This window comes from Cebus imitator, unplaced genomic scaffold (assembly GCF_001604975.1).
Source record: "Cebus imitator isolate Cc_AM_T3 unplaced genomic scaffold, Cebus_imitator-1.0 Scaffold192, whole genome shotgun sequence".
Classification (NCBI taxonomy): domain Eukaryota; kingdom Metazoa; phylum Chordata; class Mammalia; order Primates; family Cebidae; genus Cebus; species Cebus imitator.
The window spans coordinates 774,581-801,341 of NW_016107507.1; the positions used below are offsets into that span (position 1 = coordinate 774,581).

The following is a 26,761-nucleotide window of genomic DNA, read 5'->3' on the forward strand; positions in this document are numbered from 1 at the left end:
ACATGCCTGTAGTCCCAACTACTTGGGAGGCTGAGGTGGAGAATGGCTTGAGCTTTGGAGGTAAAGGTTGTGGTGAGCTGAGATAGTGTCACTACACTTCAGCCTGGGCGACAGAGCCATACCCTATCTCAAAAACAAACAAACAAACAAACAAACAAAAATAGAAAATCCCCCAAAATCCAAAATTGTGCCATTATTGCATGCTAACAAGTTACTAAACCACATATCAACTTTGCATTAATATTAAAGAAGAGGTAGATTGCCTCTACTGCCTGAGAAATTTATTGAGCTATATTTTTATTGACACTATAAGCTGTTTAAAATCAAATGGATTGCCACATAATGTTTACAAATAATTCATTTTCTTTGATGTTTTAAGGGTTGGATTCTCTTCTTTTAAAACTAGTTTTATTTCTACTCAATGATTTCTCAAAATTCCATTATTAAACAATCAATTGATCAATAATTTAATAAGTCCGGTGTGCCGTTATTGGCTCGACATAGTGGCACAGGCCTGTAATCACAGCTACTTTGGGGGCTGAGGTGAGACCATCTCTAAAAAAAAAAAAAAAAAAGAAAGAAAACATCCAGGCCAAGTTTGGTTGGCATGGATAAATAAAAACTATTATATTGTCATAATTTGTCAAGGTATTGTGTAGAGAAATAAAAAGAGACTAGCATTATAATCTTACTTAATAAAAATGTATACCAATGTCTGCATAGAAAGAATAAATTAAAAAATAAGCAAAACACTTAGTGATTATCTGGTTAATGAGATAATGTGATTACTATTTTATACATTAATGCGGTTTCCAGATTACTTACTATAGGCACATCTTATTTTTGTAAGACCATAGAAAACATATTTATGTCCTTAGGGAGCATATCTTATAACTGGAGAAGAAAATAAAGTAGCATACAGTAAACAAATAGAAAACAATTGAGTGCAAAATAAAAATAACAAAAAAAAAAGAAAAACAAGAAAACAATTGAGTGCAAAACTGTACAATTACTGAGTATAAATCCAATAAGTCATTCAGAGAAGGAGAGATCAGAAATATTGAAAGAAAGTTCAGTTCAGTTCTCTTTTTGTATAAATAATGGCAAAAATTTAGCACCTGCTATCTTGAGAAAGTTAACATGCATAATGGAAATAAAAGCTTAGGATTAGGCCTGGCTCAAGTGAGCCTTCTGCCTCAGTTTCCCAAGGTATTGGGATTACACTGTGAGCCACAGTGCCCAGCCAACATGGTAACATTCTTCTGCAATTCTTCTGATTAGAGAACATTTTATATTATATAAAAAAAGAAAAAATTTATATCACAATATTTGTTCTCAGGCAAAAATAATGTAGCAAGATTGACTGCTCTTAAGTTAAATAAACGAAGGACTCAATTAAATAATTCTTGTAGCACACGTAGTCACTCAAAAGCATAGATACTCTGCCGGCTGTGGTGGTGTGCACCTGTTGTCCCAGCTATTCTGGAGGCTGGGAGTTCAAGTCCAGCCTGGGCAAAATAACAAGATCTGTCTCTAAAAAAGACAAAAAAAGGCATAGATATACCATAAATTTATGTAAATATCTATATTTTATTAATTATAGAATGCTATTGTAAAACATAATTATTTTATGAATCACAAAATATGCTACCAATTAAACTATAATATATAGTAGATCATCAATTGTAACATGAATCTTGATAAAATGTGAAAAATCTGTATTTTATAATCAGTGAAATAAGATCTGCATTTTGTGACCATTTGATGAATGTCTACTGCACCCACAAATATGAGGCTAGGATACAAGCTTTTGTTCATCGTTGTACCCATGGCCAGCACAAATAATTTTCTAATAAATCCTTGAATCAATGAATGAATAAATAAATAAATAAATGAGCAGGTGAATGCATAATCAAATAAGAGATTTGTCTTACACTGCAAATGCCTAAATGATAAATAAGAAATGCCTTTTAAATAAGTATTAACTGCTAAATAAGTACTGTAAAGCAACAATAATATTGTCTGACATTTATTTTTAAGTGATGCATCTATCTCTTTGGAAAGAAGTCCTGAATATGTTTGAAATCTGTTAAGAACCACCCACCTCTGTGTGAAGCAGGTGAAGGTTGACTTGTAAAGCCCAAGTGAGTAATCCGAGGTGTTTAAAATCACAATTAAATTGGGTGGGGAGAACAAGCTGTTATTTCCTCCTATTCTTCTGTTTTTAAAACAGCCAACTTCAAACACTCTGCCTTTTACCTATAAGAAAAGCAGTTCTATACCCTTATAGAATCCTTAACAGAGATACCGTTCTGTTCTATCCCAGGTATTTCTGCTATAGGATAAGGATTCAACAGAAAAAAGTAATTATCTTCATCCAGACACATGCAGGACTTATAGTGTGATTATTGAACCAAACTCTTATACAGAGAGACACATTTCAAAGAAGAATTCTATTAGCCAAGGGAAGTTACTCTTTTGCCTCCTGTTGCTATTCAAGTCTTTTCTCCTCTGTCCTTCACCAGCCTTACCCCAGTCTCTGAACCAGCAAACCATTGCCAAGTTCTGATGCAAAGTGGCTCACAGGCCTGACTGGACCAGGCTGAAAGTGTTCAAACAGCAAGTAACAGGGAGCAGAAATCCATACCAGAGTGGGATATGGAATATATTTATATTTGTACAGAATGCCTTCTAACTTAATTCAGCCAAGAGTTGTGAGTTATGTAGGTGAGTTACCATGGAGCTATGAATACAAGTTGATATTCTGGAATCCTAGATAGCCATCTCCAAACTTCAGAAAAAATTCTTATGTGCTCATTTGCAAAAATATCCATAGCATAGTCTTAATTGACAAAAAAAAGTTATAGATCAAATATGTAATTTTTAGTTTTTTTAAAGGTATGTTTGGGCTGTAGATAAATCTGTTCAAAAAACAGAAGATAATCATGGTTGAAAGGAGACGGTGCTTGCCCTCAAGCAGTGATTGTCTAGTGACAGAGATAGGACTTGTATGTAAACAAAATTGGGATACTAAAGTAGCTAGTGAGAGGTAACTTAAGAGAGGATCAGATAAGGTATTAAGAGAATTCAGAAAAGGGACTGAATTAATTCTGACCTATAGCGTCGAAGAACGTTCATGGAAGACATAGTGTTTTCACCAGATCTTGAAGGTGTGGATGAGGATATATAGAGTGAGTATATTCAGAATCTACTTTAAAACAAATACTTTCCTCTGTTTAGTGGAGTTGACCTGTACATCCAACAATAATGAAAAAATACACACACACATATATATATATATATATATATATACATATATGGAGAGATACATATTTTAGTACATGCAGCAATTTATTAATAAATGTAGAGTTTAAATTGCTTGCAACACCTTAGAGTGATAGCAAACTTCATTGTGGGATGTTTAGCAGCATCCCTGGCCTCTACTCGCTAGATTCCAATAGCATACTCGTAGGTGTGACAACCAAAAACACCTCCAGGTATTGACCTCTGGGGGCAAGAAAGCCCTTTATTAAGAACCACTGGTATGCATAAGTAAAACATACGCAAGAGATTCCTCCCCTCTTCTCTATATGTGAATAAAAATTACAAAGTTCATGACCTGGATTTTCCTTTTAGGTTTCTTCTTCAGTGGTTCTTAACTTCATTAGGTCAAGTAAGCCTTTGAAGATCTGTTGAAAGCTGTTGACTCATTCACTTCCAGGAAATGTACATGCTTTCTACAATACCAGGGGATTTGCATCAGGGTTCTCTGGTGACCAGTTCTGTTTCCAGGAGCTCGTAGAATTGTCATGATCTGTATATTCAAGGTAACAGAAGGTTGACGTACACAGGTCTGTATTTCGGAGCCTCTTCTGGATTTATGTCAGAACACAGAACACTGATAATCAGGTGAGAATGTTCTGATTTATCAAACCCTTCCTTTTTGCTAAGGAAGGTTTTTGGCATTAGTTTTAGCAAAATTTATCCCGACAGAAGACAAAACACTGATGAGGTAGGCTAGCTCCGGCTCCTCCTCCTTCTCTTCTAGTCTTGATTTCCATGTAGTCCTAGACTCCTGATTGTCCAGGAGAATGAGACAAAAGAAAGAAACAGTCTAGCGGGTGAGAAAGGGTCACCTGGACGCTGGATTTGGATTGTGAAATAAAACACACACACATGCACCCACAGAACATGGAGCTAAACTCTGAGTAAATCGTGAACTCTCTATATCCTCCACATATTAAATACTCCTAATTAAATATTCCACCGATTAAATACTCCTAATTAAATACTTCACCTATTAAATACTCCTAAAAAAACTTTCTAGAAATTCAAGGGTTTATTGATATGGAAACCTGGACACTGTTCCACTTCTCCTCCTCATCTGGATGACAGCACCTGTGACAGGCTGTGGAGTTCCCTGAATCACACAACCTAGGAGTCAAGGTTAGCAATCCCAGAGACCCCGGACTTCTTCCTCTACGCCCGGCTCTGTTCTCCCCTAAGGAGTCCCACAGGGCCTGGCCCGCCCCTGACCTCGCAGCCCGCCAGGTTAGTAACCAGGGATGAATGAGGATCCGGGTGGCCCCTACGTGGCAGCCAGTAAGATTCTCAGCCTTCCTGGTTCGGGAAAGGGAAGGAATGCAGGAGGGGTAGGATTTCTTTCCTGATAGGATCAGTTGAGAAACACCGCAGCCCGTGTGTCTTTCCCTTCGACCAAAGTGTCTCTGTTGCTCCATAAATAAGACGTCTCGCTGCCGTCTGAGAGCGCTATAAAGGCAGCGGAACAGGCGTCCCCGGGGCATTCCCGGAGGGGCGCGAGCAGAGACAGGTGAGTTCACCCTGAAGATGCCCACATCCGGCCCGGGCTCCCCTCCCGGGGAGGCCTCTAGGGTTGAGGATGGGACTCGTGAGGGGACTCGAAGCAGGCGGGCAGGGGGCAGTACAGCCTTCTTTGTGAGACGCCTAGAGCGAGAAGGCGGATCGGAAAACAGGACGTGGGGACAGACTTGCTCAACACGCTGAAAGTTCTGCCCCCGGGAGGGCTGCGACCGCAGCTTGAATGTACCTGCAGCGCCCACGGCCTGGGGACCCGGGGAACGCGCCCTGAGGGTTCCACGCCTGGCCCGGGGGCCTGCTCCTCTCTCCCAGTGCGCGCCTGGAGCTGCATCCCGGCTCAGGTGCCGGGAGGGAGGGATGCTCAGTGTTCCCTTCCAGCCTTGCACGCGCCCTTGGGCCCTGCTCCAGCCCCTAGGTTTGGGGGAGATTTCAGGACGCGGACAGCACCGGGGCTGCAGGCCAGAGGGGACTAGGTGGAGCTCGGGAAGCCCCCAAAGCAGGGCTCACTGTCTTCAAGTTTGGGGAGCCCCGGGCAGCGGGTGCAGGCCGCGGGACCCGAAGGTCCTCAGGTGGCCCCCTGCAGGCTGGTCGTGCGCGCCGTGGGGCGCTTGTTGTGGGCGCCGAGGGCTGCAGGGCGCGGACCAGACTCAGGGTGTTGAACTGCAGCTGGGGGGGGGGTCGGGCGGCAGCTAACAGGTGACCCCTTTCTTTCTGTTCCTCGCCCTTCACCTCTGATGGTCCTCCCTCACCGCATCTCCTTCCTCCTCGCCGTCCTCCGGCTCTCAGGTCATGGCAGCGCCGGCCAGCAGGTCCGAGCCTCCGCAGCTCCCCGAGTACCGCTGCAGCTACGTGGTGTCGCGGCCGGTCTACAGCGAGCTAGCTTTCCAGCAACAGCACGAGCGGCGCCTGCAGGAGCGCAAGACGCTGCGGGAGAGCCTGGCCAAGTGCTGCAGGTAGCGGCCGCGCGGGCCCGCGTGGGGAGAAGCTGAGCCGCGCGTCCGCGGCTTGGGGCGGGGAGGGCGTGCCCTGCCGGCGAGCGTGGGCTGCGGGCTGCAGATCCCCTGGGCGCCAGCCGCTTCTCCTAGAGGCCCGACTTTGGGTCTCTGGTCCTCCACGCCGCCCTTCTGGCCGGAAAGTGGCTCCATCAGTCTCGGGCCCGAAATGAACTTATTTGGGAAACTCACCTTTGGCGACTGTGGCATCAGGGAGCCCCATCTCTCCTTTTCCTCTCTGAAGGAAACCTGGAGCGCCCTTTGGGGTACAGTGGGTCCTTGCTGACTTCATGGGAGGGCCAGCTTGAGGAAAAGGGAATGAAAGGAGATCGTTTAAATGAAATGAATAGGGGAACCCAGCTCTTGACCAGGAGGAGTCCTTGAAACCCTCAAGCTAAGTAGGCGGGCTACTATTCAGTTAGAGGCCACAATGCAAGCTAGCGCCCAGCGGAGCGCAGGGTGTGCGGAGTACTTCACCAGCAGGCGCTGGGACCCCTAGGGAGGGCCACCCTCAGTCTCTAAACCCAAATGTGCCTTAACGAGATATCACAAACATAAAGAAATTAGTTTCTAAAACCTTTCATTGCAGAACATTTCAAATACATGCACAAGCAGACAAGTAATGAACTCCCCCCTCCGTTTTTACCCATCACTCAGCCTCAACAGTGATCAACTCAAAGTTTATCTTGTTTCTTATATGGACATCTACTTGCCCCCTCCAGTATTATTTTTAAGCAAATCCCATTTATTGTGTATCTCTAAAGACTCTTAAAGATATAACCACATTTCATTATCACACCTTGATATCTAAAATAACTCCTTAATATTAAAAATTGAGGCATTGTTAAAATGTCCAATCATCCCATAAATGCCATAATTTAAAAAATTTATTCAAATCAGGAGTTATATAACAGTCACCTACTTTTGATATTTTTCTTTAATCTATAGGTTATTGAATTTAAAAACTGCTATGTAGCAAGATACAAGCTATTCGTTAATCATGCTAAGATTTTTGTAAAAACTAGCTCCAGACTTCTATTGCCAAATTGTACTCAGTGTGTTTATTTTCTTTAAAGAAAATAATCATAATAAGGCGCCTGGGTTAGGAGTCTGAAAATTAATCTCCGTTTAGAGACTCCACATCCATCAGTCTCTGGCTGGACCAGAAAATAGGTTTTTGTGTAGGAATATTTTCTCAGAGGATTAAAAAGGTGAGCGAGGGGTGGGACACTTAATCCTGTGTTTTCTAGAACAGTGCATTTAAAAGGATAGATACAGTTCTTGGCAAAAGCATGGTAAGCACTTCAGGATTATTTTCCATGAAATTCTTATTGTTTTCTTAATAGTTATAAACAGCAGAATTCGGTTCATAACTTTGTGATTTGCAAATTGGTTGTGACTGAGATTGGATTGAAAACCCAGTTTTCTTGCTTTTTGACAGTTGTTCAAGAAAGAGAGCCTTTGGTGTGCTAAAGACTCTTCTGCCCATCTTGGAGTGGCTCCCCAAATACCGAGTCAAGGAATGGCTGCTAAGTGACATTATTTCTGGAGTTAGTACTGGGCTAGTGGGCACCCTGCAAGGTAAGATGTTGGTGGATTGGTTCTTGAGTGATAGAGAGTTCTGGTCTCCAGCAGGAGTTTAACACTTCTCCCCAGCTACCATAGGTCTGTGACAGATGTTTACCTACCCTTCAAGGCCTTTATCTTTCCTGAAGAGCCCCTAAGTGGAGAGAGTCACCTCTTTTCTCCTCTTCCTTAGAGTTATGTTCTTGGGAAGTTGCTGCCCCACTAGCTGCGGGACTCCAATTCAGAGACATATACTAAACAGTGGCTTCTCAATTTTTTTAAAAAAAGAAATATGTGTTACATCATGGTCTGTGCATATGTATCTAAATTTTCTGTGAAATACTTATCATTACAATATGATAATTTTTCACTTTGTTCTATTCTATTATACTTAGGTTTTTAAAATGATGATTGCAGCACATTAAATTATTTTATATCCACCCACGGACCTTTTTTGTTTGTTTTGTTTTGTTTTTCTTTTTAGGTACGGAGTCTTGCTCTGTTACCCAGGCTGGCGTGCAGTGGCGCGATCTTGGCTCATTGCAACCTCTGTCTCTTGGGTTCAAGAGATTCTTGTGCCTCAGCCTTCTAAATAGCTAGGACTACAGGCATGTTCCACCATGTCAAGCTAATTTTTGTATTTTTAGTAGCGATGGGGTTGCTTCATGTTGGCCAGGGTGATCTGGAACTCCTAATCTCAAGTGAGCCGCCTGCCTTGGCATCCCAAAGTACTGGGATTACGGGCATGAGCCACCACACTCAGCCTCCCTCACATGGATCTTGAGGTGCAGTTTGAAACCGGTTTACAGAAAAGTGAAGGAAGCTTTTTAGCCTGGACTCCACATGAGTGTTTTGTCTGCCCCTCGTCCCTTTAAAAAAAAAAAAATCTTCTTATTTTAATCTTCTGGGAAAATGTACCAACATAGGTGGTTATTTATTGTTTTATAAACTGAGTTCATACTATAATATTCCCATAAACATCTTAGAAATTTGTTGTATAGTCAGTGCGTAGCATTGTGGCATTCTCCTCTGTCCCCCATCCCCACCGTCTCATTTCTGCCCCACTCCCAACACCCTGACCAATTTCTCAAAGACTCTGAATCATGAAAACAAAAATCTTCTTATTTATTATAATTTTGTGAAACACCTATTGTGTTCTAGGCACTAGGTATGCTGACATAAATAAGATGCATCATCTGCTTCCAAGGAACTCATAGTCCAATAGAGAAAGAGATAACAATTCAATGTTATAAAGGCTGTGGCAGGGATAATGTTGCTTGCTAAGGGAATGCAAATGAGGTGCACTCACACCAGTCTTAGGGGATCAGGAATGGCTTTTTGGAAGTTGAATGTCAAAGCTGAGTTTCCCTGATGGCTAAGTCTGAGTTTGTTAAGTGATGGGAAGTAGGGTGAGGTGGGGATGGCTTGAAAATACACTATTTCAGAAGCCAGTAATGAATGTAGAGCAATATTGTGAGCTAAAATTTGGCTGTGGATCTCTCAAGATTGCTCGGATCAAGACAGGTAGATGCCCACAGAGAAGGAGGATGTCCTGTGAACATAGGGCGGAGTCTCAGCCTGATCAAGCACGTTCTTAGTAACAAAGGTGGATGAGAGAGAGTAGGATGGGCTGTGAGGTTCATAAGTTAACAGTGCCAAGTATTCACATTGTGCTCTAAGGAATGTGACATGGCAATACCCTGTGACTTCTGGGGGACAGGAACCATGCCTAATTCATGTTTGTTCAGCAGGAGGCTAGCACAGAGACTGGCATATAATAGATGGTATATTTAGTGAAAATGACTGAATTGCATTCCTGATAATGAATCCTCTTTATGTATAAAAATGGCTCCATGTCTCCCCAGTTTTCATAGACAAGTATCTTATAAGAATTCATTTTGTTCATAAGTATCATCAGACACTGTGCTAAGTAAGAATGTTGCCAGTTATCTCATTTAATTCTCATAACAATCCTGCTAGGTAAGTCTACTATTATTTCATTTTCAATAGGGGAGAAATCTATTAAATCTTGCCCAAGGCCATGTAGCTGGTAAGTGGTACAGTTGTGATTTTAATCCAGTGTCTATTGTGTAGTTCCTTACTTTATGGGTAATATATGTTTCTAGAAACATCTCTATAAGTTATCTGTGTAAGGTGAATTTCTGGGAGGTTAATCTGGCTCACTTATACATCCATTTATCATTCATTCACTTAATACATATTTATAAACTAGATCTGTAGGCCAGGTATCCAGCCATGTGGATTCAGTGGCTCATTAACAGGCACAGGTGCTGACTTCATGGAGCTTCTAAAAATTATTTTAAAGGGTAGGAATGGGAATTAAATAAGAAGATAAATAGAAAAATGATTATAGATTGCAATATCTATTGTGGTGGATTAAATATGCTATAATGCAGATTAATTTGAAAGGCAGGTCTTTATTTTTATTTTTGTATTTTTGTGAGACAGGGTCTCACTCTGTTGCCCAGGCTGGAGTGCAGTGGTGAGATCACAGCTCACTGCATTCGTGGCCTCCTGGGCCCAGGTGAACCTCCCATTCCAGCCTCCTCAGTAGCTGGAACTACAGGCATGTGCCACCATGCTTGGCTAATTTTTGTATTTTTATAGAGACAGGGTTTCACCATGTTGCCCAGGCTGGTCTGGAACTCCTAGGCTCAAGTGACTTGCCTGTTCTGCCTCCCAAAGTTCTGGGATTACAGGTGTGAGCCACCGCACCCAGCCAGGAAGGGAGGTCTATTTTAAATACAGTGGTCAAGAAAGACCTTACTGAGAAGGTGAAATTTAGTCAAAGACCAGAGGATAAGGAGACAGCCATGTGATATTCAGAAAAAAAAAGTGTACCACGTAAAGGTGCAAAGGCCCTGATACCAGAAAACAGTATTTTCCAGGGAGGAAAAGGAAGAATTGTAGTATGGTGAGAGCAGTGGGGGAGGGTGGGTAAACCATGAAATAAATTGAGCCAGGACTGGGATTAGGGTGAGGTAAGTGAGGCACTGACTCTCAGTATGCCTCTTTACTGTGCCATAGGCACCTCACCTGCCTCACCCTGTTCCTAGCCCTGTGGGGATATTGCTATGAATTAAAGGAAGAACAGGTGTGTCAGCTTGAACCAGAAGAGGCAGGCTATGAAGAGAGCTGCAAGATCTGGACTATATTGTGCAGCAAGAATCACTGATGCATGCTGATAAGTGTCGATGAAAATCACAGATGCCTCCAGGGTTGTTGGCTTGAGCAACCAGGTAGATGTTACATCATTTATCTAAATGGCAAAGACAGGCTGAGGAGCAGGTTTCGGATAGGAAACCAAGTTTCCTTTTGGATCTGCTAAGTTTGAGATGCAGGTGAGACATCTAAGTGGAGATGCCAAATAGGCAAGTGGGAGCAACTGCAAGTGTGAAGGTCAGAGGGGAGGTCTAGGCTAGACGTAAAAATCAGGAAAGTATCCCTGAAGAGGTGATATTTATAAGAGTGGGAATGCCTGTGATTACCTAGGAAGAAAGGGCAGGTGTGGAAGAGGAGAGAGCCAGAGTACTTAGAGGTTAGGAAGGCGAAGAGGGAGCCAGCCAAGAACCTGAGAAAGCTGGACCCAGGAAGTTGAAGACAAAGAACAACCAAAGGAATGTGGGGTCAGAAGCCAAGAGAGAAGGTTTAAAAACAAACAAAACAAAAAAACAAAAAAGCAAAGCATAGAGGGGCTGACAGTCTTGAATATGCCTGAGCGGTGGGGTATGATGAAGGATTACAGATTGCTTTTAAGAAGTTTTGCCATGAATTGAAGGGAGATAAGACAAAGGTAGAGTGAAGGGAGAATTTGTTTTTCTTAATATGTGAGATGCTAGAACATATTTGTGAACTGATAGGAATAACCTAGTGGAAAGAAAGAGATCTGTGGTGCAAGAAGCACAGGAGAAATAACTAGAAGCAAAGTAGTAAAAAGGGGCAAGTGTGGATGGGTTTGAGAACAGAATTGGAATTACTCCTTAAAGGCAGGAGAGATATTTCTTCCATTTTCAAAGGAAGATAGCCCAAATGGTGCAGATGCAGATAAGTTTGAAATTTTGATGAAAAGCAACTTGGGAGTATCTCATGGATTCTGTGTTTTTGATTAAATGCAGAATATGTCTTTAACTTTGAGTCCGGTGGAGAAAGATTTGGGCAGATTGAGGTAAGTAGGGGAGGTTTGAATAGTTGTCTCAGGGAGAGGAAAAGCACTCCCCCTGAGGAAATGTAATTGGGTCCCCAGGCAGTGCTGAGTGCACATCTGGGACTTGTGATCACACAGTTTTCATGAAATTGGTTAGCCCAGTTGTAGATTCCTTCAGTTCAGTGTATCTTGCTGCTCGAAGGCTGTCATGGAAAAGGTGAATATTTGAAGTCAGCCAAACTGGGGTTTTGCCAGACAAGAAAAGGAAGGAGGGAGAGAATAAAACAAGGGAGTTAAGAATATTTGAAAAATTCCATGGAATCTGCGCTGGGCAATTGTGGAAGTGAAGACAGGAAGGTGTGGAGACTAGGGAGAAAGTGAATCTGTTAATTGATTAGAAGCCTCACGAGGACAAACAAATGAGGCAGTAAGGATTCTGGGGTAGGTGAGCTGAAAGGCTTGGAGGCTGTAGCTGGAGAGGGGCTCAAAATTCAGATTTCAGAGGTGGTGTTGCAGTTTCCATTGATGACAATGTCCATGATGTAACCACTGGCTGAGTAGCTGACTAGTAGTATAAAAACTCATCAGACAAGACCAGCTCAGGTTACTGGGAAGCCAGGAAATTGCTGCAGATGATGGGAGCTTTCTGATTTTTGTTATTAAAAAAATTCCCATCAGGCAGCAGATCAATGCAACCTTTGTAGTACTATCTTTATTCACAGCTTTACAGAATCTGCTGTCTGCTTTCTACTTTGGACTTTTATTTATTTGTTTTTTTAAACAACAGAAATTTATTTCTGCAACATTAAGGTGCCTACAGATTCCGTTTCTGGTGAGGGCCCATCTCCTTGCGACATCTCACGTGGTGGAAGGCTTTACCTTTAGATGAAATTTAAATTTAATATAAATTTCAACTGTTTATTAGCACCTGCTTTATCAGTACACGTCACCATCCTATACATCATAACTACCAGCACAGAGTTTCCATCATTTAAATCAATGGCTCAGATTTCTTTTAATCAATTTTTTTTTTTTTTTGAGACAGAGTCTTACTCTGTCACACAGGCTGGAGTATAGTGGTGTGATCTTGGCTCACTGCAACCACCACCTCCCAGGTATAAGCGATCCTCATGCCTCAACCTCCTGCATAGCTGAAATTACAGGCGTATACCACCACCCCCAGCTAATTTTTGTATTTTTAGTAGGGATGGCGTTTTACCATGTTGGCGGGGGTGGTCTCAAACTCCTGGCCTCAACCGATCCACCCACCTCGGCCTCCCAAAATGCTAGGTTTACAGGCATGAGCCATCATGCCTGGCCCCAGATTTCTTCACAAATTGTATAATTTTAAAGCTGTTGTACCAAGTTTTCTTTATAATAAAGATGATTACAGTATATTTGAGTAGTAGTGGTCTCTAAACGGGACATTCTATATGAAAATGGAAAAGTTCCCTTTTCCAGGCATATTAAGAACTGCAGGCTGGGTGTGGTGGCCCACGCCTGTAATCCCAGCACTTTGGGAGGCTGAGGTGGGGGGATCACCTGAGGTTGGCAGTTCAAGACCAGCGTGCCCAACATGGAGAAACCCCATCTCTACTAAATATACAAAATTAGCCAGGTGTAGTGGTGCATGCCCGTAATCCCAGCTACTCAGGAGGCTGAGGCCGGAGAATTGCTTGAACCCAGGAGGCAGATGTTGCGATGAGCTGAGATCGCGCCATTGTACTCCAGCCTGGGTGATAAGAGTGAAACTCCATCAAAAAAAAAAAAAAAAAAAAGGGAACTGCAGAGCCCTGTTTAGGGCAATGAAGTTTGGGAAGGACTTAAAAAATGTCCATATGAAATAGACAAGCTGTGTTTTCATTTCCTGCTCCTTCTTTTCTTGTCTTCCTTCTTTGGAGTCAGCTTCCTATTCTATTCCATGCTCTTGGGACTACTGACTATTGCAATTCCTTTTCGTAATTTATATATTAAAACAGTTGCACTAATCGATGTATTTTTCTAGAATACAAACTCCACCAGGGCAGAGACTTTGTTTTAACAGTGTCTGACACATGGTAGGTGCATAGTCAATACTTGTTGAATGAATGAATGCTTATTGTAGAAAACTAAAAAATACATATAAGGAACATGAAAAATATCTCCACCACAAACTAGAAGTCTCCTCTGATTCTACCATACAGATAATCCATTAATATTTTAGTAAATATCTTACTAGACACATAAATATGTATCTATATAAAAGTATAATGAAATGTCTGGAAATAATAACCACCAAATTAAGGATAGTTGTTGCTTCTGAGGTTGGAGGGAGGAAAGAGGATGTGATTGAGGAAGAGTACACTGAGAGTTTCCATTGCAATGGGAATAATTTATTTCTTAAGTTAGATGATGGACATATGAAAGTTTTTTTGACATATTATTCATTGTCTTTCTTGTATATCTGAATTACTTCATATTATATTCAAAATACCACCAGATTTTTTAATGCATACAACATACATGTGTACTTTTACAAAAGTAGGAGCATACATACTTATCAGTTTTGAATCTTGATTTTACTCACTTTATTTCCTTTTACTTCACATCTCTCCACGTCAGTTAATGTACTTCTGTGCATCACATCAATTTCATTTCATAGAATTGCGAAGTATGAAGCATAACTTAGTTAACCACTTCCCCACTTGGGGACATTCATCTGACAAATAATATTGAGTGCAAGGGGGCCAGCATATTCAGGTTGTTGCCACTTTTATTAACTACTATAAGTAATTCCTTATTAATGACTCAAGGGTTAAAAGGCTTGATTTTCTCTCATTGTGAGTGAGTAAAGAGTGAGGAGGAAAATGAAGTAAGATATGCTGACTACCTAAGTATTTAACTAGGGAAAAGAATGTCATTATCTTCTTCTAACCCATGTGTAAACTAGAATGTTTATTTCTCTATAGTCAGATATTCACAGGCCTGGAGGCTGCTGGCATTGTGTAGTGGAGGAGTTGGCCAACTTCATCAGGGTAGAGTTGTCTTGTTTGCTGCTGTGTGTAATTGCCATATTTTTTCTTTGGATCTAACTTTACTGCCCCACCAAGAAAGGAAAAAGGGCAGTGCAACCATGACTGTGACCCTCAGAACACAGAGAAACACTGAGCTCAGATACAACTGCCTCCGTGCAAAACTGGTCTGAGCCTTTGGACTGAATTGACCAAGTCTTTTTTTTTTTTTTTTTTTCTTTGCTAGACACAAGATCTTGCTCTGTTGCTCAGGCTGAAGTGCAGTGGCATGATCATAGCTCGCTGTAACCTCAAATTCCTGAGCTCAAGCAATCCTCCTGCCTCAGCCTCCTTAATAGCTAGGACTATAGGCGTGAACCAATATGCTGGGCTCATTCATTTTACTGTAGAGATGGAGTCTTGCTATGTTTTCCAGGCTGGTCTCAAATTCCTGGGCTCAATTGATACTCCTGCCTGTGGCCTCCCAAAGCACTGGGATTATAGGTGTGGGCCACCACACCCAGCCTGACTAAGCTTTTGATCGATGGCTGACTTGATTGTTTTTTCCCACTGATCTGATCAGGGGTTGACTGAAGTACTGATCAATTGAGTCAATTCATTAGAGCAGGTGATGTTTGTAGATGCAATCATTGTTTCAGCTGATTTGGATCCGGTTCTACATCCTAAGGAGGCCAACTCAGGACAGGCTGATCTGTTGAAACTGTAAATTGAGAGTATCTGTGTAAAGGCCCTTCTTTGCACAGTAGAAAGACAGATGCTCCTCTACTTACCATGAGATTACGTCCCAATAAACCCATTGCAAGTTGAAAATATTTTAAGTCAAAAATGCTCTTAATACACTTAACCTATGGAACATCATATCTTAGCCTATCCTAACTGAAATGTGCTCAGAACAGTTACAATAGCCCACAGTTGGGCAAATAATCTAACACAAGGCTATTTTATAATAAAGTATTGAATATATTATGTAATTCATTGAATAATGTACTGAAAGTGAAAAACAGAATGGTTGTGTGGTTAAAGTATGGTTTCTACTGAATGTATATTGCTTTTGCACCATCATAAAGTCAAAGTCCTAAGTAGAATCATTTTAAGTTGAGGACTTTCTGCATACCATAACTTTCATTTGTGAATTTAATCACTTTGGATGTGCTTTCAGGGATGGCATATGCCCTACTAGCTGCAGTTCCTGTGGGATATGGTCTCTACTCAGCTTTTTTCCCTATCCTGACATACTTTATCTTTGGAACATCAAGGCATATCTCAGTTGGTAATTATAAGTATATTTTACAATTATATTTGCTCATGTTTAGAGTGTTTTGGCTATATTAAGTGCATTATATCTCTATTATATTGATGCAAAAATGATTCCAGTTTTTGCAATTACACTTTTAATTGCGAAAGCCACAATTACTTCTGCACCAACCTAATTTATCTTTGTTAATCTTTTCAGGGAAATAGAGTTTCAGTGTTTTGTCTACTTTTTCTGTTCAATGATGTTAGGTAACTTTTTATAATGAAGAGGAAATATTGAAAAACAAAATTACAGCCTGCCTTAACATTTTAGCATGTAGCATGTTTTGATTTTTAAAAACATGATAAATTTGACTCCAAATTTAGAAAGTATTCTCTTCCAAAATATGAAATGGCAGGGAAAAAAATGACACAAAGACTTTGAACCTACCATTTTACCAGATTAGCTTATAAATGACTAAGTATGCTCATCAAATACGTGTTTATGATTTGATTAAGGAACATACTGATTTAAAATCACTAATATTAGAAGACTGGTAAGATCTTACCAAAACAATTTAGAAGCTAAGCTTGAATTTTTTCTTGCTATGACTTATAATGAATTTTCCAGCTTTTCCTAAAATTTGAATTCTCTTTTGTTAGAATGTCCTAGTAAACGAGTGTTTTAATGCTATTTTGTGACTTTGACATTTATACTACAGAAAATTTTGCTCCTACATCCATCTGCTGGCTAGACATGTCTACCTCAATGATCCTCTTGAAATAAATGCAACCATCTATTTTATCCTCAACCCATGTTTTTGTCCTTAGTTGTATTTCCTCAGGAGGAGAGCAGAAAGTCGTTATTGACTGAAAGAGCATCCTCACCTTAGAGAATAAATTAGTATTGAATGATTGACTAGACGAGAAACATGGAAGCTGATTTTCTCCTGGGTATTCTATACATTGAGACATTCCAGGTGACTGGGGTTAGGTTTTGAGACCTCAGAACCATAAAGGCTTCCATGATCAAAGGGCAGAAATCATTATCATCATCATGGATAAAAATAACAGTAGTGAATGGAGCAGTTGCTGGAAAAAAATTATATTTTTTAAAACATAAAATCTTACAGATTGACATTGATATGAAAAAAATGTTGTATCATACAAAAGGAAAAAGAAACTTCATACTCCCTTTGCTGTTTTTTTATCCTAACTTCGACCCTGTGCTATTGATCAAGGTTCTCAGATCCACAGAGATCAGGACATTGGACACTCTAGGAATTAATGAAATCATATGAAATGAAAGTTGAGTGGAATAAGTAAAAACTCAATGTGTGTGCTACCTTTGCCAGGAACCCTTTCCTGACAACTCTCATCCTCGGCCCCACCACCCATACACATGAGGATCACACATAGACAGATTAGACGACCTTCTGACATACTCACAAAGCATCCTGAATGTTGTATTGTAATAATTACCTACATGTCTCTCTTGCCAATTTCTGGGTCATGAATGCCTTGAGACATCTGCTTGTTAAGCTTCTTTTTGTTGTTGTTATTGTTGACACAGGATCTAGCTCTGTCACTTAGGCTGGAGTGTGATGGCGTCATCTCAGCTCACTGCAGCCTCCTCCTCCCCTACTCAAGCAATCCTCCCACCTCAGCCTCCCAAGGAGCTAGGATCATAGGGATGCAGTACCACACCCAGATAATTTTTGTCTTATTTTGGAAAAGATGGGGTTTCACTATGTTGCTCAGGCTGGTCTAAAACTCCTGGGCTCAAGCGGTCTTCCTACCTCAGCCTCCCAAAGTGCTGGGATTACAGACGTGAGCCACTGTATCCGGCTTAGCTTCTTTTGTGAACAAACAAGATTTTCCTAGTCACAGCTAAATCTTTTACATGTCTTTTAAATCCTATGTAGACACATTGAACATTTGTTATTAATAACTGATTCTTAGAGACTTTTTTTTCCCCAGGACCTTTTCCAGTGGTGAGTTTAATGGTGGGATCTGTTGTTCTGAGCATGGCCCCAGATGAACACTTTCTCGTATCCAGCAGCAATGGAACTGTATTAAATACTACCGTGATAGACATTGCAGCTAGAGATACAGCAAGAGTGCTGATTGCCAGCACCCTGACTCTACTGGTTGGAATCATACAGGTAATGAACTTACAGATAAAATATAAATTGGTATAATTTTAATTTGAGATTAACTTTAAAGCATATACACTTAAAGCTTCTTCTAAAAACAAAACAAAGTAATTTCCTGGAACCCAAAATTATTTTCTAAATTACGTTGTTTTAGATCAGATGCTAAAATAGTCAGCAAGAACCCACTTATTAAGGCTCACTTATCATCAAAGTCAGAGACAGAAAAAAAGCACAGAAGAACATGTGTGACTCAATTGAGGAAAAGAGAAGGGAAGTATACGGGAATCCATAAAGGAGAAAAAAGTGTTCTGATGAGCAGAGACACGGGACTGAAAGCATAAGCTGTGGATTTTTGCTTTTCTGAGTACATGTATAAAAATATTTCAAGGTTTTTATTATTCACGGTTTTCAAATTTTAGAGTGGAGGAGGAAGGGGAGTGATTAGGGCATTAAGAAATTCGTATTTTTTTCCTACAGATATTTTTGTGCTGTAGGTAGGCTACCAGTGTTTTAATTGGTATTAAGCTTAATTTAATATTTCCAGAGAGTTGGTTCCTATCTCAGGCAAACATTTAATTTGTGTTTCCTTTTTTTTTATCCTAGCTGATATTTGGAGGTTTGCAGATTGGATTCATAGTGAGGTACTTGGCAGATCCTTTGGTTGGGGGCTTCACAACAGCTGCTGCCTTCCAAGTGCTGGTCTCACAGCTAAAGATTGTCCTTAATGTCTCAACCAAAAACTATAATGGAGTTCTCTCTATTATCTACGTAAGTGTTGCTTCTTACTCCAGAGCTGGGTCACTGTTCATTCCAGAAACAATTGTATTCATTCTCTCTCTGAGTCTGGGCTGGGCACGGTGGCTCACATCTGTAATCCCAGCAGTTTGGAAGGCCATGATGGGCGAATTGCTTGAGCCCAGGAGTTTGAGACCAGCCTGGGCAATATGTGAGATCTCATATATAAAAGAAAAAAAAAATCCAAAAATCCAAAAATTCACCAGGTGTGATGGGGCACACTTGTAGTCTCAGCTACTTGGAAGGCTGAGGTGGGAAGATCTCCCGAGCCCTGGAGGTTGAGGCTGCAGTGAGCTGTGATCGCCCCACTGCACTCCATCCTGGGTGATAGAGCAAGACCCTGTCTCAAACAAAAACAAAACTAAAGCAAAATAAAACAAAACTTGAATCTGGAGAACCCACATTTCTCTACGCATACTTTGGGAGCCATTGAAAATATTTGGTTGCTTCTCTCAGAAATACTATTGTACTTAAAAACATGAATGAAGACAAAGTGGTATAACGCAGTAAAGACTGCTCTGGAATGTAACAAACTTGATTTCCAGCCTCAGCTTTGCCTCTAACAGGTAAGTGACCCTGAATACATCATGTAGGATACTAACTGAAAGCTCAGGTTTAGAACTGGGTGGACCTGAGTTCAAATTCTGACTCTACTGTCTACTAGGCATGTGAGCAAATCACCATGCCTCAGTTTCCTTCTCAGCAAAATTGTGTTAGTGATAGCATATACCACATTGAGTTGTTAAATAAGAATAGATAAGCACTTGGCCCAGGGGCTGATACATAACAAGTACTCTAAAAAAGGGCGTTATTTTGAAATTCTTATTTCAAGGCATCTTTTCTTATTGGTGAAATGAAATGATTGGAGATGTATCTCTAAAAGCTTTTTCTAACCGTGAGAGTCTGTAAAATGCATAATGTAAATGTCTCAACAATTATAGATGAAAAGGAACATTAGATTCAGAGATGATTCACCATGCAAAAGAAATGCAAAAGCAGGATGTAGATCACACTAATTAGATTTGAAAAAGGTCTTGGATCTAAAAATGTGTTCTATATAAAGCATGTTATTGATGCTTGAAAAATGGTGATAATAGTAACATGATGTCATCCTAGCTTGGAGGGAACAATGCCATACAAAAATAACGTACCACATTAAGAATGGAGTTTGAGTCTTTAAAGACCCACCTGTTAGCTTCTAAAACAATGTAAGGCCATGTACACATATCTGAGAATTGGTGAGGTTATCAGGAATTGCTCAATTTTGTAACAGTGCCATAATCCCATACTATTATACTCCATTCATTCAACAAATATTGCCAAGTACTTACTACAGGCCAGGCACTACGCTAAGCAGTGAGAATAGATAGAGGAGGCAGAAAAACATAGTGATTAAGATCATGAGGCCAGGTGTGGTGGCTCATGCCTATAATCCCAGCAGTTTGGGAGGCTGACATGGATGGATCACTTGAGTCCATGAGTTTGAGACCAGCTTGGACAACATGGCAAAACCTTGTCTCTACTAAAAATACAAAAAATTACCCATGCATGGTGACACGCACTGGTAGTCTCATTGACTTGGGATGCTGAGGTGAGAGGATCACCTGAGCTCAGGAAGTTGGGGCTGCAGTGAGCCAAGATCATGGCACTGCATTCCAGCCTGGGTGATGGGAGTGAGACCCCATCTCAAACAACAATAACAGCAACAACAACAAAAACAAACAAAAATGATAATCAACTTTGAACTTCAACAGACTTGAGTTGGAGTCTTGGTTCTACCAGCCACTACCCATGATGCTTATACTCAACTTCCTTAAGCCTTAGTGTCTGCAATTGTGAAATAGGAGTAGTGATAGTAGCTACCTCTTAGAGCTGGGAGGATTTAAAAAGAAAATATGTGTAAGACACTTAGCTTAACATCTGGCACGTGGTAAGGACTAAGTTTTTTATTATTATTATCACATATGAATAGACCTTATGAAGCTCACCGTTCACTTCCTCAGGATCTAGCCTATTAGAAGACATTAGCAAAACTTTTTGATTCAGCATTATATTGGTAATTCTTGATATATTTTTCCTGTCAAGTCCTCAGTTTTCCATCAATTTCTTTTTTTTTTTGAGACAGGAGCTTGCCCCATTGCCCGGGCTGAACTGCAATAGCTCAGTCATAGCTCACTGCAACCTCCATCTCCCTGTGTTAAGCGGTGCTTCTGCCCCAGCCTGCTGAGTAGCTGGGACTACAGGTGTATACCACCACACCTGGCTAATTTTCTTTTTCTTTGTTGAATCTTAGTAGAGATGACGTCTCACTGTGTTGCCCAGGTTGGTCTTGAACTCCTGAGCGCAAGTGATTCTCTTACCTTGGCCTCTCAAAGTGCTGGAATTACAGGAGTGAGCCACCATGCCCAGCCCATATTTAAACATTAAAATAAAATTTTAAGATTTTTTTGGGGTAGAGATGGGTTTTGCCGTGTTGCCTAGGCTGGTCTTGAACTCCTAACCTCAAGCAATCCTCTTACTGCAGCCTCCTACGGTGTTGGGATTATAGGTGTGAGCCATTGCACCTGGCCAATCCTTAGATCTTTTTGAGATCTCTGACTGCCTTATTTTGACAGGCTCTGTAACTTTTGCAGCCCCTGGCACATCTTGCTTTTACTTACGTTCACATTTTCTTCATCGAATGTTCACTCATTTATTCCTTCATTCTCATTCATTCAGTTTATCTATTCAGTAAACATATACTGAATATCTACCATGTACCAGGCACTGTTCACTCCCTATACAAGTCCACTGAATCCTTAAACTACCAAGACATCCCTTACTGAGTATACTCACCTCATTGTGCAAACATGGCTCGGCCTTCATCTACACAGATCACAGGAGGCCCAAATTAATTGTTGACCTGGGTCCCTGGCCATTGCAGGACCCCCACAGAACAGGGGAGATAGTTCTTCTGGTCTCCTAGCATTATGTTTAAGAAGAAATTTTCTGCAAATGATTTTACTTTGACAGGGACAAAAGTGACCAGGAAACACTAGACCAAGGTCAAAAATAGTTTTTAAACCAAGTGCAGTCATGTTGTAACTTATTTCCTGTTAAATATTTTTCTTGACGTCTCAGTTTAGCATATAGCATAGAATTTTGCAAGAAATTCTTCACAGGCCAGCCAAGTTGGAGAAGGTATTTCAATCATCTTTATGTGGTGATAAATATATGTTTGCTCTTCTGAAAAAAAAAGAAAAAAAAGAATCAGCAGGTCTGAAAATGATTGCATGGGGTTGAATGAGCCACTTAGTCCTTGAACAGAGAATTTTGCTTATGACATTGCCATTGCAATTATACATGAAAGAATCTTTCAATACATGCAGAGTAGTAGAGGATTCTCCCAGGAAAAAGTGTAAGATTGTTGTAAAATACATTTCCTGGAATGTTAACTTATCTTTGTTCTAAGGTTGTGCTTTGGTTTGTCTTGCCCTCTCCCCCAAAGAGGTACTGACAACTGGAAATAATGAATGCAAAGAAATACGGGAGAAAATATTAGGAGAAAAAGAAAGCAGTTAATTCACAAATGCCAGAGAGACTGGATATAGGAAGCAGAAGGGAGAAAGACAGGGTACTGGCAGCAATTTAGAATTAGTTAATACCCTTGATGCTACCATGTAGCTACTGTTAGCTAAGTAAGTCCCACAGTCCACTTAGGATTGATTTCCCACCATTCAATTTGAGTGGTTTGTCTCAGTAGACAAGGGTGAGAGCTTTGAAAGTCACCACTAAACTTGATTAGATTTGTTGCTTTGCACCTATTTCACTGTGAAAAATTTACGCCATTATACTAAAGTAACAGTTTAAGGGTTGCTCTATACTTATATACACAAAAGATATGGTAGCAGGAAATGCCTGATAGCAAAAGGTGGTTGAGAATGGTTTGTGATATTTGTGGAGATAAACTAAAAAAATTTCAGCTCTAAGAGTAAACTGATAAATTTTCTCATACACATTAGTGGGCATAATTTCTTATGGCTTCATCAACCCAGGTAATCCTGGGCAAGAACAAAGACATTGTCTAAATGAAATTGTCCTAAAATTGCCCAAACACAGCAGGAATTACAGTAAAACGTTATCTATTACCAAAAATTTCATTATCATGATTTGAATTATTTAGAATACTAAGCTGAAATACAGAATCATATGTGTGTCCATATTATAAACATTTTGTAGTATTTTAACAGTAAATTACAAGCACTGTTCAGTGCTTTTGTAGAGTCTAATTTCTATGTCTTTAAATATAATCCATTTCAGTTTACATGCTGAGTTTTATTTCTACACAAACTAAACTTTCTATCATAGAGCTCTTCTTAAAAGATTCTGAATGATTATTCAGGATGTAGGCAACTCATTTATATACTCAGATGCCTTGCATGATGCAATTGTGTAATACAAACTGATTTTGGTTTTTGAACCCCATATTACATTTTTAATCCACAAGACATACTTTTTATTCAAAGGTCTAAGTGATTCTCATCGACTAAACTGAAATCCTGTAGTGATTATTTTTGTAAGGTGAAAATATTTTTGCAATAGGGATAATTATTCCAAATGTTTTGTTTTTCAAGTTTCAATTTTTGCCTCTTGAGTTGAAAAGCAAACCTTTAATGAATAGACAATTTATCAAAATATTATGCCTAGCTCATGAATTAATCAGGGTCATCCATCAGAAAATTAATTATGTAAAGGACCAAACAGCAATGATAACTTCAAGCCTCTGGGGTAGGTAGGACTGTTTGCTCCTGTGTGAAATGCCCTGAATTCTTGTTATTGTGTCTTCTGGTGGTAGTTGTCCCATTTTCTTTTTCACTCTGCTATCCCCCCTGGCTTCATCTTGTTTCTGTCAATGTATCTGCCTTTAGCAATTTTCAGTGACTCTGAAAAGCAGACAAAGTGAAATAGTTAGTACTGGGTTTAAAGTAAGAGGAAAAGTACCCACTGAGTGAAAGTTCAAGAGTCTTCCTACAAGTTAAATGCCTGCACTCTAGTCCAAGTGCTTGGTGGGAGGTATTTTGCTTGCATAATAACTTCTCCCCCATTCCCTCACTCTTGAAAGTGTTCCAGAGAGTTGAGGTTGCTGGCAAATCGACTACTAGATTACTTAAGCTTCATTAAGTACTTAAAGTTCATTTAGTTCATACATTTATTGTCACCAGATTACCACTATAATTATTTTAAAAGTAGTTTATCTGTAAAAATGAGTAAAATACGTGTTATAAACTCTAAGATGCTCCATTCTTTTATCTTCCTACGAAAATATGTCTATAAAAGTCTCATTTAAAGAACAGTTATCTTTACTGAGAGATTGTCTCAAAGAACTGTCTCAAAGATACCTTCTTGAATCATGCCTTGTACAGGACTGAAGGTAATATAACAAAGACAATGCTCTTCCCTGGGATTCTTCTTTGCTAACTTCCTTGAAAACACCCTTGATTCCCAGAAGTCTCCTATTTACAAAACAAAACTAGTTTTTCTTGAATTGATTCATCTGTCTACTTAAAGATTTTTTTTGGCCAGGCGTGGTGACTCATGCCTGTATCCCCAACACTTTGGGAGGCTGGGCAGGAGGATTTCTTGAGGCCAACAGTTCAAGACCAGTCTGGGCAACAAAATGAGACCCACCCCCCAAATCTACAAAAAATAAAATAGCCTATTTATTGTAGTCTCTACAATAAATAAAATAAATATAGATGCCTGCCTGTAGTCCCAGCTACTCTGGAGGGTGAGGTGGAAGGACTGCTTGAGCTGAGGAGTTTGAGGCCACTGCACCCAGCATGGGCAACAGAGCAAGATCTTGTCTCAAAAAAAAAAGTTTTTTTTTTTTTTTTTTTTTTAATGTTATCTTAGTTCAAGTTTGATAAATAAAATTAAGTACCAAAGTTATTTCCAAAAATTTATGCTTGGCCTATATGTCAATTCAGTAGCTTTTCTTTGCCATAAAGAATGAATCAGTCTACCTGTATCCACATATGGAGTATTTTAGGATTTTTTGTTGTTGTTGTTATCTGTATCATTCAGGTTTAGGAAAGAGCTTTACCTAAAACACTGGCTAATTGTGACGAAAAAAATATAGAAAGAAACACACACACATACACACACACACACACAAACACACACACACACACACACCCCCCAACCACTGATCAACTGAAAGTTTCATATTTATCAGCTTTTAGTCTCAATAATATCACCATAGTGAAAATCAGGCTACTTAATAATACCTATAAACCCATTTCAAGATACAAACTTGTAAAGCTTTTCTTCAAGTAAAAGGCAGTATGTTTATAATGACATTTTTTCTTTTAAGACATTTTTATTATTATAAAAAATATAGAGAAGCAAAAATAAGAATGTAGAAATCACCCAGTTTTTCCTTTCCAAGTAAATGATCATAAAAAATTGGTATATATATTGCAGCAATTGTATGTATCTAATGGTCTCTCTATCAACCAACACATTTTTATCACTTTCCTGAAACTTTCAAGTGTGGTTTGATGCTGATATCAAGGTTCTTTGTGTGGAAAGATTTGTATGAGAATTGTGTATGTGTGTGTGTGCATGTGTGTGTGGCAGCAGGAAGTATATAAAATTATTTTCTTTTTATAGACGCTGGTTGAGATTTTTCAAAATATCGGTGATACCAATCTTGCTGATTTCATTGCTGGATTACTCACCATTGTCATCTGTATGGCGGTTAAGGAATTAAATGATCGATTTAGGCACAAAATACCAGTCCCTATTCCTATAGAAGTCATTGTGGTAAGTAGAATATGTAGTTAGAAAAGTCAGCATTATTTGGTTGACAAGCAAGGAATTATTAAAACCAATGGAGCTTTTTTTTTTAATATCTTTTGTTTTATTTCAGACGATAGTTGCTACTGCCATTTCATATGCAGCCAACCTGGAAAAAAATTATAATGCTGGCATTGTTAAATCCATCCCAAGGGGGTGAGTATTGTGTTGCTCTTAGACAGTACTAATACAGTCCTTTTTACTTAATGAAACATTTATTACAAACTTCGTTTCACTGATGCTCCTATTTGTGTGTGATCTTGAAGAAACAACCATAAGAAACAGTATGTGTGTAGATAAATGTCAACCCATTTGTTTAAAGCAGCCCCTATATGCTGTTTTATCTTCATTTTCTTAAAATACGGCAGTACATGTGCAGTTAACACCAGACTCCTGATTTAAACTTATACATAAAGTTATAATACAATATAAATAGAATCATTTCTTAGTAACATCTATTGCACTGTGAACAATCTGCTTTAAGAATCAGGGATATCTGGCCTAAATTCTCTACCATCTAGTTTAATCAGTCTTAGGTAATAATTATATCCTTCGTATCTATAAATAAAATGCATTATCTTCAAGGGAAGTTTTAGAAATGTTTGGTAGTTTGGTGAATTAGCAGAGTAAAAGACCAAGACCCTTCATTCATTTCTGTCACTACCCAGTTTTGTGACCTAAGGAGATTCTCCTGTATAAGACAAGGATAAGGAAAACAGCTGAAGCCTCAACTCAAGCTTGTTGTGAAACACCAGTGAGATCTCTTATGAAACAGAGAAGAGACAAAGTACCCTGTGCTATAATTTTCTTATATGGGTTTACAAAGGAAGCCCAGATGTTTATTTGTAACAATCACTTATAACATTTAAGACTGGACATGCTGTTAATCAAGAAGTACCGGTGTTCCCTCCCTTAGGATTAGCAGAGGGACTTGGTACCAGTGTTTGTTTTCCATGCTCTTCATAGAAACTTCTTCAGGCAAGCTTATTCCCAGAGCTTATTCCACAGGGAACTGCTGTATTTCCATTTGATTCTTCTAATGCCTGTGTCAAAATATTTGAAAAAGGACAACTGGCTACATGGAACTTAATTTACATGCTATATCCATTATAGTGTTTCTCAAACTTACCCTTTTGTAAGAATCGGGATTCTTTTTCACACAGATTC

General features: G+C 39.7%; 1 protein-coding gene across 2 annotated transcripts in view; it reads left to right on the top strand.

Annotated features, from left to right (window-relative positions):
* The first annotated feature begins 4,739 nt into the window (after positions 1-4,739).
* SLC26A4 (solute carrier family 26 member 4) overlaps positions 4,740-26,761 on the top strand; it is a 55,704-nt gene continuing 33,682 nt past the window's right edge. The window contains exons 1-8 of one of the 2 annotated variants that reach the window (XM_017546827.2): positions 4,740-4,831; positions 5,626-5,792; positions 7,273-7,412; positions 15,733-15,843; positions 17,787-17,971; positions 18,566-18,730; positions 25,409-25,561; positions 25,668-25,750. In XM_017546827.2, the coding sequence (XP_017402316.1) occupies positions 5,629-5,792; positions 7,273-7,412; positions 15,733-15,843; positions 17,787-17,971; positions 18,566-18,730; positions 25,409-25,561; positions 25,668-25,750 (1,001 nt within the window). In that variant the 5' untranslated portion in view covers positions 4,740-4,831; positions 5,626-5,628. Of the gene's footprint in view, positions 4,832-5,026; positions 5,793-7,272; positions 7,413-15,732; positions 15,844-17,786; positions 17,972-18,565; positions 18,731-25,408; positions 25,562-25,667; positions 25,751-26,761 lie in introns of those variants that run through there. The other variant, XM_017546826.2, reaches the window with a different exon arrangement.